Source organism: Podarcis bocagei (assembly GCF_964188305.1).
Source record: "Podarcis bocagei genome assembly, chromosome: 10".
NCBI classification, from domain to species: Eukaryota; Metazoa; Chordata; class Lepidosauria; order Squamata; family Lacertidae; genus Podarcis; species Podarcis bocagei.
Window position 1 is genome coordinate 26218713 of NC_138135.1, and position 21949 is coordinate 26240661.

The following is a 21949-nucleotide window of genomic DNA, read 5'->3' on the forward strand; positions in this document are numbered from 1 at the left end:
GTTACTTGGCCATGTTGCAATGTGGAGCTTCCTTTGCCAGGCAGGAATAAGCAATGGCTTACCTAGTGGATTAAAGAATATTACACATGCTTCTCTCTGTCCCCTCCTGCTCTGAGTTCTCCTTTGCAAACAACTTTATTTTGGCAAAGTAGCATTGGTAAAACTACCCTTACTTGGCCATGGGTAGCCTCTACTGGATCACCAAAAAGGAGGCCATTGGCATCTCATATGTATCATGGAAGATTGTCACCAGGTGACCTATGGGTATCTTCAGTCTGCTGTCCAGGTGCAAATTGCTTTCTTGTCTTAGGGTCCTGTGGATAAAAAAGGGATACATCGCCATCCTAATTTGCCATGGCCTGTAGGATGAGTGGGTGTGTAAGGAACATGCATTTTCAAATAGTAGTTTGTCATATTCATACTTTAAATTTTAGGAGATTACGCATTTTAGGTGCGCACACTTTTGAATCTGTGTTGCGTTTTATGTTTATGGTCCTCTATATCTTACACTTCCTTTACTTTAAATGCCGTGTTTTTTCTGATTCCTCTATCTGATTTTAATCTTCATATTTTTTATGGTCATGCATTCATATTGAGATGAGATGTTCTATAAATGGCACATCAGTATGGATAAATCTTAAAAGAACAATTTAAATTACCAAAGACTTGCATTCTTCTGCTTCCCCACCTAATTATTATTTCCTAAACTTTTTTTCAATTTCCCTTTTGCTTTTTTGGGGAAATAGTTAAAACTTGTCATATAAACCAGAATAGCTATTTGGAACCTGCCCTGAATGTGTGCTGTTTGCAGCAGTAGCTGGATGTGAAGACATGCTACAGACCACTGGAAGATGTCTTTCAATGATGGCTGTTAAGTTGTGGGTGAATATAACAGACGACACAGCGATTCTTCAAACAGCTCTTGTTTATTCACAGGCCAGAGCAGAACTGAACTGACAGGTTCAGCCAGCCTGCTTATATAGAGCTCCACTAGAACGCAACAGTAACCATTTTCCATAACTATCCAATCACTGAACGTCACTTTCAATCCCTTATTTGCATATGTGGACCTGAGTGAAAACTATCTACAGTATCCCGCTGCTGGCCCAGGGTGAGAACTTCAGTACATAACAATGGTCAATTCTGTTGATCCCTGCAAATCCTCTGCCCCGCCGCCCCTCACCTCTGCACCCTCTGCAGATGGTAGTATTGAGGCCACTTTTTCCTTCTTAACTGCTTATTTACAGGATCAGATTCCAAGAAGCAAAATACTGGCCAAATGTCCTGTTATTCTTCATTTTTTTTCCTTAAAAAGTTTTCATTTGCACATTCCTTTACAGCCTAGGAATTGTTGGGCAAATGCCGTACATTGCAGCATAGCCCAGACTGCTGGATATGAGACCTGGTCTTTTCACTCAACAAACTATTTGTCTCTGAGCATCCGGAGGTAGACCCAAATACTGGCATAAGCTGATAGAGTTGAATGTTGGGAAAAGTCAGAAAAGAAAATGAAATGTTCCAGAGATTTACAAATACATGTTGGAAGGGTGGAGAATGAGAACCAGATGAGCGCTTTCTGAAATTTTCCTTTAAAAGAATTGCATCAAAGGGTGCATCTTCTTCCCTTCCATGGCACAGTGAGAGAAGGAACTGCACCTGGTGGAAATTCTCACTTTGACACAACAAATAAGCTTAGCTTTGGCTTTAAAGCCTCCTGTTCTGGAAATTAGCCAGACCCAGGATTATGGAATTTTGGTTGTGTTGGCAACCTTACCAGCTTCTTATAACCACCTGGAAAAACTGAGGTTTGGCTTATTGCCTTGGTAGAGCATGCAATCCCCATCTGCCACTATGCCAGATGCTTTTAAGCAGCCACTAAGCCGTATGTTGACAGCACTTTCTATCCTTTATCTCAAGTACCTGTTTGCGAGAATATGCCGCAAACTGGTAATTCCCAAGCTGCGTGCCGTATATGACCTGAGCATAAGAAAAGCCCAGCTGGTTCAGAGCATTGGTTCATCTGGTCTAACATCATGTTTACCTCCATTGCCAAACAAACACTTTCAGTAAGCCCATAAGCAGGCTTGGAAAAGCAATAGCCTGCTCCTGCTGTGGCTCCTCAGCGCTAGGTATTGTGTGATACAGCTGCTTCTGGACACTGATATTTCATGTTGCCATCACAACTAGTTAGCCATTAGCGAGATCCATCATTATGTCCACGTGGAGCTTCCCATTCAGAGGCAGCGTGCCCTTGAATGCTAGTTCCTGGTGGGGCAGACAAGGCAGCTTGCTTAGCCATAGAAGAAAACAGCATGCTGGACTTGTTGAGATCTCCTGTGGCACGCAGTTTGTGGATTACAGTCTTCAAGCCACTGGCTATTGCATACAGTGGTACCTCGGGTTACAGACGCTTCAGGTTACATACGCTTCAGGTTACAGACTCCGCTAACCCAGAAATAGTACCTCGGGTTAAGAACTTTGCTTCAGAATGAGAACAGAAATTGTGTTCTGGCAGCGCGGCGGCAGCGGGAAGCCCCATTAGCTAAAGTGGTGCTTCAGGTTAAGAACAGTTTCAGGTTAAGAACAGACCCCCGGAACGAATTAAGTACTTAACCTGAGGTACCACTGTACTGTGACAATGACTGAATTGCATGCTGCTATTTGGGTCTGTCCTAAATTGGCTGCCAAACAGTTTTACTGGGTGTGCCATGGGGGGGACGGGACAAATGTACAGAAAGGCCCTATGAGCCCAGAGTGTCATCTATGAAGGGGGCTGCTTGCTGCCTCTTTGTATGATTAACTGTACTGGAAATGACTCCCTTCCACAAGAGGTGAGCAGTTCTCTTGTGTTTCTGTATTGGGGAGGGCTAAATGCTCAAATCCATCCCATCAGAAGAAAGTTGCTGTTTGGCCAAAAACTAAAAGCATGGCCTCTTCCTGTGTCTTGGTAGGGAGGAGGAATCCTCTCGTGAAGCATTTCACAGCATTCTGAGCTGCTAAGCTAAGCTGCTGTTAAAGCTACAGGGAATGAATTGATAATAAAGCAAACCTATCTCCAGCAGAAACTGCTTGTCGCATTTTCGAATAAGTTTGTGTTCTTGGCTTGCCTCATTTCAGTCAGGAGCCGTATCCAGAACACCGACTCCTTCAGAAAAGTAGGGTGTGTGCATATTGCTCTGAGGGTCAGCAATTCTTGCTCTTGCACAAGCTACAAGGAAACCTTTTGGGATAAAAGGCTGGAGTTTGACTCAAATATTATTAATATGGGGCAGGATTGGGAACACTGTCTAACTGCCCATAGTGAAAAGTTCCAGAAGGATAGCGAGTTTGCCTGGTACATCAAACAAAGAATTGTGTAGCATCCTTAAAGTCTAATAATTGCCCTGCTTTTTTGGCATAAGCTTTCCTGGGCTGGAGTCTAGCACCTTGGCCAGAATCCTGTTTTCACAGTGGCCAACAAGATGCCCATGCGAAGGTCACAAAGAGAACCTGAGCACAGCAGCACTCTCCCTGAGCACAACATCACAAACACTTATACCATAATAATTTTTTTTAAGGTACTACAAGATTATTTGTTGTTTAAACTGTCACAAGTCCATGGAATTAAAGATAAATCAATGGGCTTCATAGCAAGTGTGTAGGGAAGCCCTAGGTTTGATACAGCAGGGAGCTCTTCCTATCTTCTTCCCAACTGCTCTTTTGAACAGGCTTCAAAATGTGTTTTGAACTACAAATGTTTGGCCTCCCCTCCTCTTTTCTCTCCATCCCTGTTTTGTCACTTGTAGTAGCTTGTAAAATGTCTGTTTGTGCAACAGGTCTTGCCTCTCCAGTCAAAGTTTAGCTCAGCAAACTTTGTGCTGAAAACATCCAGAAATGTTTTGAGATAACACTATCTGCTTTTGTTCTCTGCGTGTTGTGTGCTGTATTTTGAATTGTTCGTTTTAATGCTGCGATTTTACTTTTTTATCTTTGGCAAATATGTTTATTTTTTATTTCCAGCTAAAACTCATTAGTTATGTTAGCGTTCATGGTTTTAAAAATAGCCTCTTTGGACTTTTCCTGGTGGTCACTTTTCAAGACGTATTGGCTGTGCCTGGAGCGCTGGATCTGTGCCATATTTATTACACATGTACTGTTATACACAGCGGCACCTGTGAGTTACATAAAAGGCCTCATTCATATGGAAGTCTTGTGTTTGTGCTCCTCGTGGAGGCCAAGAACAAGTTCAATCTGTGTAAAGGAGAAAAATATTGAACCAGCAGTAAGGAAGAGAGTGATTTCTGAACACCAGCAAGTTTCTGTCTCCCTCAAGTACAAAGTTGTTGCTTTCCTTCTGATACTTGGTGCATGAAAAGTTTGGTTGTGTGTTCATTCTTCCTTTTGATTCCTTACTGAGAACCATCAGCACCATACTTTAAAGCACTATTATACCACTTTGAATAGTCATGGCTTCCCCCAAAGAATCCTGGGCACTTAAGGGTGCCGAATTCTTAGGAGACCCCTATTTCCCTCACAGAGCTAAATTTCCCAAAGTTCCCTGGAAGAAAAAAACAATTGATAGCACTCTAGAGGATAACTTCATTTCGTTTATTGCTTGCATCTTGTTTTTCCTTCCCGAAGAAAGCCCAAAGATGGTAACTGAAAGCTGAAAGCAATTAATTGAGCACAAAATATCCAAATACTATAGCAAAAGTGTAGCATATATCAGAATTATAGTGACTGGAGCTGCCTCCCTGTGGAAAGAGCTCATAGCACTGGGGAGTGCATTTGAACATTCCCCTAAAGTCTATACCCTCCTGCATTACCCTCCTGCATAACCCTTGCAGAAAAGAGAGGGGGAATGTATCATCAAAAAGGGCGAAAAGAGGACAGTCATCTGCAAATTTATGTTTTGATGCAAACTGAGAAATACAGTACAGCTCACCATAGCATTGAAAGACAGTAATCAATGACTTGCTTGCCTGTTTTGTGGTTTCACGGCCCGTTCTTTATCTTTAAACCAGGCTTGGACTGGACAGCCCTTCAGACAGAGGACTCGTTCAAAAGATGACTGTCTATAAAATAGGATACACAGCCACCCTATATTTAGTTGTTATAGTTGTTTGTACAATTGCCTTCTAAGCTATGATCTCATTATGATTTGCACATGAGCTCATTAAAAAAAATTGGAAAACACAAAAAGTACATTTAAAGCAAGACTAAAACTAGTCTTGCTTAAATGGGAACACTCCTGGTAAAGACCCATTTTGCCCTTTGTTATGCAGACCTTGAATCCTGACCCCTGTTTATAGACCCCCAAAATGTTATGAGCTCTGGGGAGTTTTTAAGGAAGCCTGAAAGTTGGCTCTCTGCATACCTACTTTCCAGAAAAAGGAGCATTTGATTAATTACATAACAGTGAAGGACCCCAACTGACCACAGCATCCAGCTCTATTAATCTGACCACAGAACTGAACACTGAGGAATTTCTGTGTATTATTCAAGATTGCAAGGATTGTTATAAAAAGAAAACTGCACAAAGGGCGCTGGGACAGCTTTGAAGTAATTTAAATGTACGTGGTATTTAAACTTGAAGAATGGACATTGTTCTAGGGGCACAAGAATGTAAAAGGGGAATGAAGAAAGAAGTAACACTGGTTACCTGCTGAGATTCTCCCCCATGCACCTGTAATTCTCACCTGAAAAACCTGGAGCTTCTCAAATGTCGGGAGGGGCTACTTTTAATCCGAGCATGAAAGCATCAAATCAGCACTACATAACCAGGTGCTTGTTTAAGCTGTCCTGTGGATCTGAAAGATTTAAGGGGTAGTAGCTGTACTGCTGACTTGTTAGCCTGAAGGGTTTTGTTCTTAACCCTGGATAAATATAGACCGTGCAAATCTTCTCTGAAGATTAGCTGCAACTGCTTCATCTACAGGGTGAAGCTTCTGCACTGTTTTATGTTAAGCAGCCTGTTGCGTTATATGTTGTGACTGTTCTTCAGATTCACAGAGCTTGAGCATAGCCTGCAAAGTTACTACTCCACAACCCACATGCATAAGTTGGCTCTAAAGAATATGGATTTCAGGTCATCTATGGTGTCATTACCTCCTTCCCTGGTTTTATAAATTAACCAGTGGTCTTTTGCTGGGTGGCACTCATGCCGCCCTGAGCAGTGGTTGCTTATTCATATTTTGGCTGGTCAGAGCAGATTTATTTATATGGTCATAAACCCACTGTAAGATGTAACTGGAGTAACAGACCTCAGACAACAGGGAATGTTTACATATCGCATGAAATGTAATGCAGCATGATTGTGTCTTACGCACATTTAACTAGCACAATTTCAACCATAAACAATTGAAGACAGGCTGATTCAAATGCACGAGATAAATCTAGGCAAGGTGGAGAGCTTAAAAGCTCTTTTTGCAGCAGGTCCGCTTGGGATATAAAGTATGTAAATATAACTACCGTATTTTTCGCACCATAGGACGCACTTTTTCCCTCCTAAAAAGCAAGGGAAAATGTGTGTGCGTCCTATGGAGCGAATGCAGGGGGGGGAGGCAGGTGGGAAAAGCCCCCAAGAGCCGCACACAAGCTCCGTGCGCTCTTGCGGGCTTTTCCACAGGAGGGAGAAGGGACTGACTGGCCGCATCAGTCCCTTCTCCCACCTCCCAGGAAAGCCAGGAGAAGCCGTGCAGCCCTTTTAAAGTGCGCGCGGCTTCTGCTGGTTTTGCGGGAGGTGGGGGAATCCCCCCACCTCCCAGAGAAGCCAGGAAAGCCCTGCGCAGCGTCTCCCGGCAAGGAGACGCTGCGCGGGGCTAAAGGGGAAGGCAAAACAGCGAGCGGGATCCACCCCGCTCGCTGCCTTGCCTTCTTCCCTAGCCAGGAAAGCCCTGCGCAGCGTCTCCCGGCAAGGAGATGCTGCGCGGGGCTAAAGGGGAAGGCAAAACAGCGAGCGGGATCCACCCCGCTCGCTGCCTTGCCTTCTTCCCTAGCCAGGAAAGCCCTGCGCAGCGTCTCCCGGCAAGGAGACGCTGCGCGGGGCTAAAGGGGAAGGCAAAACAGCGAGCGGGATCCACCCCGCTCGCTGCCTTGCCTTCTTCCCTAGCCAGGAAAGCCCTGCGCAGCGTCTCCCGGCAAGGAGATGCTGCGCGGGGCTAAAGGGGAAGGCAAAACAGCGAGCGGGATCCATCCCGCTCGCTGCCTTGCCTTCTTCCATAGCTGCGCGCAACCCCTCCGCAAGGAGAGGCTGCACGGGGCTATGGCTTCTTTAGCCCTGCGCAGCGTCTCCCGGCAAGGAGAGGCTGCATGGGGCTAAAGGGGAAGCCAAAACTTGGCTTGCTCCATAGCTGCGAGCAACCCCTCCGCTGCTCTCTGGGCCTGGGGGGGGGAAAGATTTTTTTCTTGATTTCCCCCCCTAAAAACTGGGTGCGCCCTATGGTCCGGTGCGCCCTATGGTGCGAAAAATACGGTAAATTAAATAATATCCTGGCTGCAGCTAGGGGGTACCACTTTGGATATTCCTGGTGGGCTAGTTTTGTGTCTGCAGGGAGTCTTATATAGGGTCATCTGATGCATACCTGGGCAGGACACCCCCTCAAGCCTGCTCTTCGTCCTCTGAGGGAGGGACAAGTTATAAATATAATCAACAGTGGCTGTTAAGAGTAGGAAATCTTGACATTGCAACTGCCCATTATCCTTTGCCAGTTCAGTGGCCTGGCAGAAGCTATTTTATCTCCCAACATTGGTAATCTAACAGAGCTATAGCCAATTACCCTTTTGTCCTGGTTTATCATCGCCAGCTGCAGCCTGCTAAGAAAACAATGGGAACAACAGCAACTTCAGATGACGAATGTGTGTGTTTCATAAGTGCTACTGAGTCATCTCTCCTGTTTGTTGTTCTCTTTCATAAACCAGGTGTGCATAAGTGAGAGATGGCTCAGCCTTGCACTTGCCAATATGCCAGCAGCCACAACTGAAAACGAAAAACCTCTTTTTATCAGCCCTTTAGGAGGAAAGCACTTCCGTGAACACTATCTTGGATGTTTCCCTCCTCAGTGAAAATTCCTGATTTCCATTATGAGGAAAGGTTTGTGGGGAAAGGGTAACATTCTGATGTGTGTCTTCATTTTTCCTGCTTGGTATCATTAAAAATAAAAATAAACGTCTCTCTCCCCATACATGAGGCTATAGTGAAGTCATTCACTCTGATAGGGCTTCAGATGCTGTTTCAAATCCTTTACTTAAATTAAATAGACCCTGTGATAAATTCGTATGAATAGCAAAGAACAGAATTGGTTTACAACTGGTCAAAACAACTTCTCAAATCATGTTTCAATAAACACCATTTTATTTACAGCCTCCAGTGTACAACCCCCCCACCCAAATAATTATAACCGCAAAAACCATTAACAATTTCCTGTTTAGCTATTTATGAAGTGCATCCTGTCCTATATTATCCAAAATTGCTCTTCCCTCTGGCATGCGGACCCAGATAATGGTACTATTATGAAACATAGTAAGTCAAAAGTGGAATCTTATACTGTGAAACAGGAGTTTAAAATCTAAGATCTCTACACTTTCTCAATATAGCAGAAGAATATTGAACAAGATTTTAATCTAGTGGTTTGACCCTGTTCACATATACACAGAATTAAGTTCTGTGGTGTTCTGTGCATAGAAAAGTGTGCATAGGATTGTAACTAATAAATTTTTCTTACAGTTATGCCACTGTCAAAAGCTCTTTGGATAATATATTTCAGCCTTTTATCATAACTTTTATCTAGGAGGCATAGCTAATGTCTCAGAAGACAGAATCGGGATTCAAAATGACCGTAACAGATTGGAGGACTGGGCCCAAGCTAACAAAAAGAATTTCAACAGGGACAAAAACTGCACAAATATAAGACAGGGGACAACTGGCTTGCCGGTAGCATATGTGAAAAGGATCTAGGGGTCTTAGTAAACCATAAGCTTAATGCGAGTCAAGAGTGTGATGCAGCAGCAAAAAAAAAGCTAATGCTATTCTAGGCTGCATCAACAGAAGTATAGTGTCCAGATCAAGGGAAGTCAGAGAAGAAGAAGAAGAAGAAGAGGAGGAGGAGGAGGAGGAGGAGGAGGAGGAAGAGTTTGGATTTGATATCCCGCCTTTCACTCCCTTTAAGGAGTCTCAAAGCGGCTAACATTCTCCTTTCCCTTCCTCCCCCACAACAAACACTGTGAGGTGAGTGGGGCTGAGAGACTTCAGAGAAGTGTGACTGGCCCAAGGTCACCCAGCAGCTGCATGTGGAGGAGCGGAGATGCGAACCCGGTTCCCCAGATTACGAGACTACCGCTCTTAACCACTACACCACACTGGCTCTCAGTGTGCCGTTATATTCTCTCTTGGCCAGACCATGCCTGGAGTACAATTCTGGGCACCACAATTCAAGAAGAGAATGGCTACTGTTTTGTTTAAAGGCATTTTAGAAATAAGCGCTTTCCCCCTCAACCCTGCCACTCCCCCAACATTGTGCCCCTGTTGGCATTGAGTGTGGCTGCCTGGAAAGGGCCAGCAATATCTAATGTGACAGATGTTGGGGACAGGACTGCACCATGCTGTGGAGTCAGGAGGCACAGCTTCGCTCCATCCTCCTTGCATTACCACCACACCTGGAGGAGGCGTGTCGTGCATTTTTGTTTGTGCACATGCACGCCTGTACACTAGAGTCAAGAAGCAGCTGCCCATTGCTTAGATGTTGAACTTCTAGAGACTCGGGGGGCAGTCATGGCGAGAATGGCAGTGCCAGTGTGCACTGCACACACTACCAACGGTTTTTTAAAAACCCCAAATATAGGGACAGTTGAAGCATGTGGAGGGGTCAGATTGGATGGTTTTTAAACCCCAGCAGATTCTCTGATCTTCAGGCCCTGGTGTCCTTCCTGGAAATGCACCACGTCTTTCAAAAGCAGCGTGGAAAACAGATTAATGGGCGAGAGTGATGGAGGACTAGGCTATCAGCATTCTTTCACTGTCAGGTTGATGTAAAGCATACTGAGCTCTGTGCTCCAAAAATGAGGAAACCGAAAGCAATAGACATTCTCCATCATGTTTTAGATAAGGGGTTCACATGCCTTGTTCTATCAGTTGTTTAGTATGAGAGGGAACAGGGCTGGAGCCGTTTCATTCAAAGTAATGCTTTTCCAAGAAGAGGAGAATCTTGCTTGGGGGTACTATGGGTCATACAGTGATATTGTTATGTGAGAGGATACGGAGTAAGGCTAATCCAGTAACTTTTGGGGAAATGGAGGTCCGCTGCTGCGATGTTGCAAACATAGAGAAAACTGGTTTTTCGAAAAGCTGTAAGATATTTTAAATGAGTAGTTCCTGTGCAAGAGGGGAATAGCGTGAACAGATGTGTAGGAAAGTTTAGGCTGATGTTATATGTATCAATAGAGTCTGGTTCATCAGAGTGAAGGAGGCATTGCTCTATCAACCATAGCCTGCTCTCAGCCAGTCCTTGCCAGCTTGCCTTTCTGCTTACCTTCAGTTCAATGGGCGGCAATACCTGTCAGCTCCCTTTTCCTCAATTTCAGTGTTGCCCTTGTAGGACTCAGTGGGCAGGAGGGTGGGGAAGAACCTAGAATTAGGCTTGATTTTTTGCAAAGGCCTTTGGCTGTGAGCAGTGAGAGGAGCCTTCAGTGCAGGAAAGGAGGCTGATAAAGTTTTTAAAGGAGTTAAAGAAGCATAGTATACATGTGTATATATAAAAGCACGGTGGCGTGCGCATGCTGGCTTGCAAATGCATGAGTGAGTCTGCATGTGTCCCTGAGCGTATGTGTGCGAGCAAGAGAAGAATGTACAAATAATATCTTAATATGGCTCCTTGAGCAGTTTAAGATTTGCTGTTGGGACTGCACTGAGATCACAACCTGTTCCTTATCCAGGTGTGTTGAAGTGGGATTTGCCTTTGCCAAGTGATGCCACTGCCGTGTGTAAGGGATGGAAGAGTGCAGCCCGCTCTAATCATTATGATGTAAATAATACTAATACTACTATGGGACAGGTGCTTCCTTCCATTTATATGTGCATCTTTATATATTCAGTTCAGAATGTATTCATCCTATTGACATCTAGGAAAATGGCTGAAGATCTGTCTATCTGCATTTGCAAAGGGGATTGCAATGTGCGCATATGAACTTGCATAATAATTAGGATGTCTAATTAAGCTGAAACATCATGTCCTTTTAATTATGCAATTAAGATGTCAAATTACATAATTAAGGCATGTAATTACATGATGAAAAAATGTTATGAAATTTTATACTGCTTGGTGAAATTGCATTTTAAGCTTAAAAAAAGAAGAAGAATTGCACCACCTCTCTCAATACATAACAACTTTCATCTGTTCCTTACTAAAGCAAAGGAATGCGTAGCAAAACAAATAACACACCCAAAAATTATAAGGGTGGAAAATGAACATTTAAACGTTTTAGCTATTAAACTGGGATTCTGGGAGGTAGAGGCTATCTGGCTGGTTTTGCCATAGATTCCCAGTCAGTCACATAAACTTTATATTTGCATAGCCTACAATAGCTGTGCAAGAGCTGTACTGTGGCCTTAACTCATTGGTGTTACTTCATCTCTGTTTCCCTACTTCTTCCTCATTAATGTGACAAAAAGCAAAGGCAACATCACCCTGCACGCGCTTCATCTCACTGGGTGTCAGCCACAGGGCAAGACAATATATGGCACAATGGCGTCGTGTCATCAGTGGAGCAAAGTGACCTATGGTAAATGTTATGCGGAAGAAGGGGCTGAGAGACACATTACAGCAGCGTCTGTGTATCTCTCATAACATCTGCTTAAGCTCTTTCTGTTGTTTTTTTTTAATGATATTTATTGAAAAAAGAATTATTATTTTTTAAACTACAAAGAAAAAAGACAAAAACAGAAAAAGAAAAAGAAAAAATAAAACCATCATTTTCAAATTCTCCACTTTCATTACCTTCTTTCCATGACCTCCTCCTCCTCCCATCTCTTGTATCTTGATTAATAATTGTCGCAGCAAAACCTTTCCATAATTCATAATATTCTGTCATTACATTACCTTACTCTATTTTCATCTTATCTTATAAAATACCTTAAAGCTTAAGACTTAAATCTTAATTTTTACCAACTTCTCATAACCATTACCTTTTTGCCTAATTCTTAAAACATTTTTACAAGAGCCAAGTAATTTCATTTCAACATTTTCCCAACGTTCATCAATTTTATAAAAGATTTCTAATGATAAAAAAGAAAATAAAAACAATCCAATCTTCTTCCAGCATCCCCTCCCCCCGGTCCCGGGATTGTCAGTCCTTTTTATCCCATTAGTCTGGCACATTAACCTGGTGATCTTATATCCGAGGCCTTCAAATCTCTTCCATGTCCCTTCCGCAGCTCTTCTTCATATTTTCCTTTCACTCGTGGGAACTCCAGCTTTGTAGTGTTTTTGACCCTTTTCAACAAATCAGCCCCTTTCCCATAGTCCAGACTAGACTCCATGTGGTATTTTAAGACATGTTTCAAATTCCCTCCAAATTTGGAAGTCCCAACAGCTCCAAACCTCTGACGGCCCATTGCCAGACTCGGAAAGTCCAAACATCCCTGCATAGGGGGGTCAATCCAACCCCCCATTTCCAAATCAGTCCAAACTTTGTCTTTCCAAATCTGGTTTTTTCCCAAGTTCATTTGTCAAATCCAAAGGCTCATTTTCCTGCTGGGCCAAAAGTCCCTCCATCTCTGGCGCCCCAGATTCTGCAACATCCTCTTCTCTCATCTGCTCTGTCAGGACACACTCCTGTTTAAGTTCCTGGGTGGGCTCCATATAGTTTCCCATTACCTGTTCAAATGTTCTGGCCGCATTAGTCATCAAATCTGTCTTCTGACTTAACTGATCCAATAGGGCATTTATTTTACAGAAAGCACCCAACAGTGCTTCTGAAAACATTGTCCTGCAAGGTCACAAGTCCTTTCCCACGGTTGTAATCTGTAGCAGCTGCAAGCTCCCTAGAATTGGTTACAGTTTCACGGTCCCCCTCTAGGGGGGAAACTTCTGGTTGTTCTTTCTTTTAAAGACATTAGCAACAAAGTTTCTTTTTTAAAGATATTTTGTCAATATTTGTTCCTTTAAAATGCGAAAGGAAACAGTGGAATCACAGTTACTCTTCTTTTAACTATCTGTCAAAAACCTTTGTCTCTGGTCAATGAGCTTCAAAACGTCAATTCTGGCACCCCGCTCCAGGGTCAGGACGGTGGAAAGTTACTTTACTTTAAACTCACTCCTGCAGGTTTAAACAGTCCAAGAAAGATCCCCCTTCTTCTCCTGCTACTGAAGGGGGGTTCAACGATTTTAAATGGTGAAAACCGATCCTTTAAAAGTGATTTTCTAAGCTCTAGTGTACGTTAACTTTGCTTTCTTCTGACTACAAGGAAACGGAAGGCTGACTTCCTGTTTAGACCTTCCCGTTTCAGTACCAAATTAAGGTGAATTTTAAGTCCAATTCCTTTCTAATCGCCAGTTCTTATTTGAAGTCCAATTGTTCAATGTTTGAGTACTCACGGGTGATTATTTTAGATGCCAAATTGTCCCAGGAAAAAGGCAGCGCTCTCCGGCAATGGCTATGCGGCTTCGCTCCACGGAAAAAGCAATTGATTCACAGCACTGCGCCACTTCCCCCTCTTCGCTTCGGAGCCCATTAGTGGGTTCCTTTGCGGGTTGGGGGGGCGCTAAGGGTGCCCGCCGAGTCCCACGGTCACAGGCTTCATCCACCTGTGATTTCTGAAAGGGTCCCCGCTTCGCCACTGCGGAAAGGACCCGTTTCACGTAGAGCTGGTCCCTCCGTTTCAGAGGGAGTCCACCATTGCCGATGGCGCCACCCCAGAAGTCCTGCTTAAGCTCTTTCTGTACTGGTTATGAGCGGGTATCAGATTTGGCCATATTCACACCGTACCTTTAAAGTACTATGATGCCCACTTTGAACATTCTTGGCTTCCCCCAAAGAATCCTGGGAGCTGTAGTTTATTAAGGGTGATGAAAGTTGTTAGGAGAGCCCTATTTCTATCAGCTACAGTTCTCAGTATGTAGGGACGCGGGTGGCGCTGTGGGTTAAACCACAGAGCCTAGGACTTGCCAATCAGAAGGTTGGCGGTTCAAATCCCCATGGCGGGGTGAGCTCCCGTTGCTCAGTCCCTGCTCCTGCCAACCTAACAGTTCGAAAGCACGTCAAAGTGCAAGTAGATAAATAGGTACCGCTCCGGCGGGAAGGTAAACGGCGTTTTCTGTGCACTGCTCTGGTTCGCCAGAAGCGGCTTAGTCATGCTGGCCACATGACCCGGAAGCTGTCGGCGGACAAACGCTGGCTCCCTCGGCCTATAGAGCGAGATGAGTGTGCAACCCCAGAGTCGGTCACGAATGGACCTAATGGTCAGTGGTCCCTTTACCTTTACAGTTCTCAGAGTGGTTTAACAGTCAATACTTCTTCCCAGGTACGTAAGTACAGGAATTGTATCTCTACAAATGGAATAAGGGCTCTCCTAACAGCACCCTTAATAAACTGCAGCTCCCAGAATTATTTGGGGGAAGCCACCATTATTGTTTAAAGTGGGATCATGGTGCTTTAAATGTATGACATGAATGTGGCCCTTGTTTCTAATATGGAAGATTTCCTCTGTAAAGTACAGCCAGCACCAGCTTCCATTGTGTTTCGGCATCTGTTAAATACTTACGCGTTCAACCAAACATTTGCTGATCTTAATAACAAGCTTTTAGTGAAATGATAACTTCTTCTACTGTGGCTTTGCTTGCATTTGTTGTTTTATTATGTTCTGTAAACTGCTCTGGAATACAATAATGAAAGGGCAGTTTTAAAATAAATAAGAAATCGTACTGATTTGCCTGGCACAAGACTGTATAATACTTGAGAACAGAAGCCTCCGACTTTTCTAGTGCATACAACATTTTTAACATTCCCGAAGTTCCTTTAAATATTTGAAGAATAAGATCTGTTTCAGTAAAAATAAGCAGAAGTTTAGAAGTCTTAACTTCAGATGTGGTTTCTACATTGTGCAAGTAAGGTGTAGTTAGATGTTAACAGTCTGCAAATTCCTGGGTGGGGGGTTGTCACCAGCTCCTTTTACTTTGCTCACCCACCACACTGCTTATTGCTTCACTGTTTCACTTAATATATACAGCAAGTGTACTGTACCTGTTTTCCTCTGTCAAAGACTGGAAGATGTGCGAAAATCTATTTTTGGACTTTATTATTTAGCACCTAGTACATTTCTGGCGCAATATAAAATGAATAAATAATACCTACATTTTTAACATCCCCTGTCACAAGGGCTCCAGTAGTTGACAATACATTAATTAAAACACACACAAAATAGGTTAGTTTAGAAGAAGGAAGACTTCATGAATGTTGACCTCCTTATCTCTGACCTCCTGAAAAGAAGTAATGGTATCTGTAGTGTGTACGTGTGTCAGAAACTGTATATCCTTATTTCTGAAGGTTTTGGCATGAATTGCCAATTCATCATTGCTGTCTGGTGGCTATTGGTTTTCTTGAGACAAAAAAATATGGTTTCAGTTTAGGTGTCCACTAGGCCTATAAATCTGAAATAATTGTGACTAATGCAAAGGTAAACTTTCTGCTAATTGGAAACTATGAGGGAGGAAAGGGGATATTCTTGTTGTAAAATAGGAGAATATTTTCTAACTATTTTGATTTTCTGAACTCATGATGTCTGAGTATAATCAGTAAAATGATGGTTCTGGATTCCGTGCCTATAGGGGACAGGACAGGAGCCCATCATTGCCTCCTGATATCTCCCTGCTAGCAATAGGCTGACCCTTTGCAGAGCAGTTCTCTTAATAGTTACCAGATCCTGCAGTTAAGTTGCAGATGGCTCATGAACACAATCAAAGGCAATGGAATGATATAATAGAATCAATAATCCTATCCTCCCCTCCCAATTGATCACTGTGTGTAAATCATTAATCAAAGCCACAAACAGGGTCTGAGTGGTCTCTAAGATTGCTGGAGGTGTGGGAATCTGATTTTATCAGGTGTATCTGCAACCTGAGTGCCTTGCCTCTATTTGGTCACCAGCCGCCTTTTCTTGATATTCCATGACTGGGAATCAGAATCCAGTAATGTCTCCGAGGGGAGAATGTCCAGTCTCATACTGCAAACATCCAAGGGGAGGAAATTTCACACTCCGGTTATGCTCCTTAGGTTCCAGGGCTCTCTTCCTTTTAGTCATGAGACTTTTCATCCATTAAATCTGAAAGCGAGGCTTGTTGCAAACCTCATTACCTTCCTTGTTTTGCAGGTATTCCACCTCTGGCTTCTCCAGGCTGGAGAAAGTGGGCATCCGCCACCCTCCACCTTTGCCTTTCATCGGGAACCTTTTGTACTTTCGAGAGGTAAGACACACTCTCTAGATCCAGTGCCTCTTTCTGGATTTCTGTTTCTACCGGCTTCCTGCCATTTTCCTTTTTGCATTTCACAGTTGAATGCAACATAAATCCATGAGCGGGAGGGGTTCCATGTTTTTAAGTTCACAGTAACCTTGCTTGTTGAAGCAGAATCTGGTGAAAACCATAAAAATCCCAGAAATTAGTTTCTTTTGGAGATTCTAACCATTCTCTACTACAGTTGCACAAAGATGGGAGAGTCTGCAAGATGTATGTTCCCAGTGTTGCGAACCAAATTGGTTCCCTCTGGACAGGGCTTTCAGAGGTAAGAAGCCCAATTTCTACAATCCCACACAGGTCATCATTACTACTTGTGGATCTTAGCCTCAAGTAATGTGTAAAAGGTAAAGGACCCCTGACATTTAAGTCCAGTCGCAGACGACTCTGGGGTTGCGGTGCTCATCTCACTTTACAGGCCGAGGGAGCCAGCGTTTGTCCGCAGACAGTTTTTCCAGGTTGTGGCCAGCATGGCTAAGCTGCTTCTGGCGCAATGGAACAGCAAAACCAGAGCAGCGCACCGAAACGCCATTTACCTTCACGCTGGGGCAGTACCTATTTACCTACTTGCACTTTTTTTGGCGTGCTTTCGAATTGCTGGGTTGGCAGGAGCTGTGACCGAGCAACGGGAACTCAGTCTGTTGCTGGGATTTGAACTGCTGACGTTCTGATCTGCAAGCCCAAGAGGCTTAGTGGTTTAGACCTAAGTAATGTGTACACATTACTAATTATTCCACCTCCAGTGCACTTCTATCACTGGTGCTTGAAGGTGAGCGTACATGGCATTAGCAGCAATCTGTATGCATCCATTGTATACCTATGTTCTCTGTAGCTGAGTGGATGAGGTGTTGGATTTAAACTGGGGAGGCTTAGGTTCGGTCTTCCATCTGTCTTGAAGCTCACGGGGTAAGCAGTTCAACCTACCTCACAGGGCTGTTGCGTTCTTTGGAGCAGGAAGGGCATGTGTATCGTCCTTAGTAGTAGTAGTAGTAATAATAATAATCACAACAATAACAATAATAAATAAATAAATAAAATTAAATATTATTATTTATACCCTGCCCATCTGTCTGGGTTTTCCCAGCCACTCTGGGTGGCTTACAGCAGATCTAAAAACATAATTAAAAACATCAAACACAGAAAACCTCCCAATACAGGGCTGCCTTCAGATGTCTTCTAAAAGTTGTGTAATTCTTTCTCTCCTTGACATCTGAAGGGAGGGCTTTCCATTAGGGAGGGTGCCACTACCAAGAAGGCCCTCCTGAGCTCCTTAGAGGAGGAGGGGGGAAATACAAACCTTAATGAGAATTGTTTGGATTTGCCCTTTGTTCCTTTTCACTTAAGGAGGAAAACCTTAAAAGTGTGAAGTGCCTGGCTTTTGTGGCCCTGTCTGCACCTGCACCTTACCCTATGTTTTCCTTCATTCTCCACTGCAAACTTTCCCCCTCCCCCTCGCCTTTTTATTTCATTTTATTAGCTAGGATGCTGACAGGCTGCGTGCTGCTTCCCTGCCTTGAATTTTAATGGAGACATCACTCTTTCTTCAGCCTCTCTCGGAGTGGACAGGATATTCTTTGTTTGCGCTGTTTATTCTCGTCTGGCCTACTTGTAGCTCCTGGGCTGCTGCCTCCGAGTGGCCCACTTCTGCTGAATGGAAAATGGGGGCTGCGTTGGAGGGAGGGGTGGAAGAGCGGGGAGCTTTGTCTCAATTTAGATTTTGGTCTGGCTGGGTTGAGCTGTTTTATAGCCATTGGGAGGGTGGAGGCGGCAAAGTGGCAGTGGGTGGGTGAGACACAGAAAAGGCGACTCATTCCTCACCCCGCAACTGCCAACCCCCCACCCACCCACCCTTTGATAAGCAAGTAAAGGAAAACAAACTGCTAAGTGCATGGAGTGGCTTGAAATCAACCCTGGTGTAATTTTGGAACCAGAACTCTGATTCTCCCAGGTTTGAGAGACAGGAGCTGTAGAAACTGGAAACCATAAACTGAATAGGTCTGTGAAGAGACAAACGATGAGCTGAAGGTATATTGTCTGCGGCCCTCGTTTTAATTACGGCTTGCAGAGATAGTAAAAGGCTTGTGTTGTGGTGTTGTGTTGCTTTGGGAGAGACAAACGGAATGGAAATTGAGGGGAGAGCACTTAACATGGCCCTTGTCTGGTATTTACACAGACTGAAAAAAAAGGAAGCAGTGGCTCGGTTAAAAGCAACAAATCCATTGGTTCCCCCATTTGGACAAGGGCCTGTACAAAAGGCTCATACTGAAACCTTTGCAAAATTGTGTGAACCGTCAGCTGCACTAGGCAAGCCATTCTCGCTACATTGTCATATATATTCACAATATAAAAAATACTGCTTCTAATTGATACATAAGGTAGGAGAGTGTATTTCAGTTCTAACAATATTCTTGGCTGGCTTGGCTGGAAAACGAGTGTGGAAACTGTGTTTCAAGAGTTAATCTGCTATATAGCTACATTTTAGCAATATGTAGAGAAATCTGAATGCCCCACCATTGGTTTGACAGTGGAGATCCATTTGTGAAAACAAATTCAACCAGGGGATGCAACTCTGCAAAAGACCATTTCTAATTGTCTTGAAAATGAGGGTGCTTCACACTTTCAAACCCCGAATTCTTCGCAAGGCCGGGGGGGGGGGGACTGTGAGAATGGGAAAACAGGCAACAGTATTTCAGGCAGTATAATTTCATAAAGCAAAGTGCAATTACCCATACTTATTATGTTTATTCCCAACTGACTTGTGAGGCTGATACTTTCACATGCAAATCCATTTTCTTATAGAGACACAGATTTCAAAATCTCTCTCTCTCTCTCTCTCTCTCTCTCTCTCTCTCTCTCTCTCTCTCTCTCTCTGTGTGTGTGTATATATGTATATGTGTGTATGTATGTATGTATAGAGAGAGAGAGAGTCATATATAGTTATATATAACTAACATTTGTTGACAAGGTCCTTTCGGCAATTCACACAGAGTATACGGTGGTACCTTGGGTTAAGTACTTAATTAGTTCCGGAATTAACCTGAAACTGTTCTTAACCTGAAGCACCACTTTAGCTAATGGGGCCTCCTGCTGTTGCTGCCGCCCGCCATGCAATTTCTGTTCTCATCCTGAAACAAAGTTCTTAACCTGAAGCACTATTTCTGGGTTAGCAGAGTCTGTAACCTGAAGCGTATGTAACCTGAAGCCTATGTAACCTGAGGTACCACTGTATATGCAGTTACAGCATTAGCATATTGATTTAATAATTGAAACATCAACATTATGCATTCTCAAGCTAAGATTATGAAATTGTGTCAGAACCATAGCATCATAGAATTGGAAGGGACCACGAGGATCATCTAGTCCGTCCAACCATCTGCAATGCAGGAATCTTTCTGCCCGATGTGGGGCTCTAACCCACAACCCTAAGAGTAAGAGTCTCATGCTCTACCAACTGAGCATACTTGTTCTCAGCCCTCTTCATGCGTTACTCAGTCAAAGAGGGAAGTTGAGGCAGGTTGGGGGGCAGTGGCAGCAGTCCCCATGGCTTCCCCCCAGCCCTACCATATGCTGGTGGGGCTGCCTGAGAGGGGGAAGCCTCCATGCATTTACACATTTACCTCTGTGCAGAGGCTTCCCCAGTTCTGAAGCCCTGGTTGTGCAAGGTTCCAGAATCAAAGAAGCCTCTTGGATGTACAAAGCGTTTCTCCAGCATTTCCGATGGCTGGAGAATGGCTCCAGATGTACAAAAGTTTCTCCAGCATCTCCGATGGCCATGCTGACACACTAATGCATGAACAGTGGGAACAGGGTTGGGGGCGGAAAGCTGTGTGCCAGGTGGGTGGTGCCCAAAGCGTGGCTCCTGAGCCCCTCTACTCACTTCCTCTCCTTTTGTGCATAATGCACAGAGAGGGCTCTGTACTGTCAGTTTTCATTCATTTTTTTGTGATGGCCAAACCTCAAACAACAGCAGCGCTCGTCATCAGGAGGTTAATGAAGCGTGCACCGTAAATGCATTTCCAAAGGATGACTAAACACCTGCACCAAATTGCCCTGACTGTACTTGTGAAACTTGCTAGGTAGGTCGGGAACACATTTTTTAAAAATTGGATACTTAAAAAAAGAAAGAAAGAAAGCTGCTGTGGAGTTAAAATTACTGTCAGCTCTGGTTTGCTGTAGAGAACAGTCTTTATCCGGAAGCCAACAAATTTAGCTGTGACTTAACTTTGTTAGTGATGTCTAAACGCATTAACCATATGCTCCTCGGCATATGGGTAAATACGTATCAATTTATTTTCATTAGGATTTTATTGCAAGAAGTGCTGCTAAGCTGGGTGCTCCCAGTTTTACTGAAGTTGCTGCCACTAGCTTTGAGGGACAGGAGACTGAACACCACTTCCCACTAGAATTAGAAGACTGCTATGTGGAAACATGTTGGAACTGCCTCTGTGTGCTGCGGCAAGACATTTTGTGCATACCGGCTAACTGTATGTGCACCATTGTCTATTGTGGCTGGCAGTGGCTTTCTGGGGTCTCTCTCTTTCCCATCAGCTGCAACCTACTCCCTTAAAACATGTGCTCAATTTGCAAAACGTAAGCAGAATAGTAAAAGCTACAATAATGCAATACATGCAACTCCCCATTTACTCAGGGGTTACATTCTGAGGCGCTGCGCGTTTAAGTGAAATTGCGTCAGGGATGCCAACTTGAATAAAGTGGGGGTTCAAATATTTTATTCTGTGGGCTGAAGGGACCTGGGCCCCTAGGAGTCTGCTCCTATGAATCACATATATCGGGAACATGATTGAAAAAGCCTGCAAACATCCTCTAAACCTCTGGAAACCCTTGGAAACCCCTTAAAAAGACCCAGCATCACTTACCAGATCTGCCAAACTCCACCACAATTGCTCCCTCCAAAGCTCCTTGCTCAAGCTCCCAACTCTCCACAGGACTCAATGGTCGGTGCAAAGGCTCCTGGGATTGCACTTGCAAAGGCTTGTGGGATTGCTAGTTTTCATGCCATTTTGCTGCATTTGTGCCACTTGCAGGTTTGCGGTGATATGCGCGCGTGTGTGGTTGCGTATGGCTTGAATGTGCACAAATGGAGAGTTGCCTGCAGGGTCAAGTCTGATCTTCCATAGTTGTGGTGGAATATCTGCAACCCTCCACATGTTGCTGGAGACCAGGTCCCAGCATCCATGACTCTGGCCACACTGGCTTTGGTTGCTGGGAGATGGAGTCCAGCCAACATATGGGATGCCACCGTTTCCCCATCCTGTTTTATTTAACGGGTAAGAAATTCCAAGTCTTAGAAGACCTGTAGACCACAAATGCATACACTTTTTTGACGTATAAATACCAGAATTGCTTTCCTTGCTGTTATACCAATACCAGTCTATTACCCTATTTTTCCGTTTATAAGACGCCCCTATGTATAAGGTGACCCCTATTTTTTTAAACCCAAAATTAAG

The 21949-nt window shown here is 43.9% G+C and overlaps 1 protein-coding gene across 4 annotated transcripts in view; it reads left to right on the forward strand.

Annotated features, from left to right (window-relative positions):
- TBXAS1 (thromboxane A synthase 1) overlaps positions 1-21949 on the forward strand; it is a 219743-nt gene that overhangs the window by 29017 nt on the left and 168777 nt on the right. For all 4 annotated transcript variants that reach the window (XM_081212257.1, XM_081212254.1, XM_081212255.1 and 1 more), the window contains exon 3: positions 16340-16433. In XM_081212257.1, coding sequence (XP_081068383.1) covers positions 16340-16433 — 94 coding nt within the window. The remainder of the gene's footprint in view (positions 1-16339; positions 16434-21949) is intronic.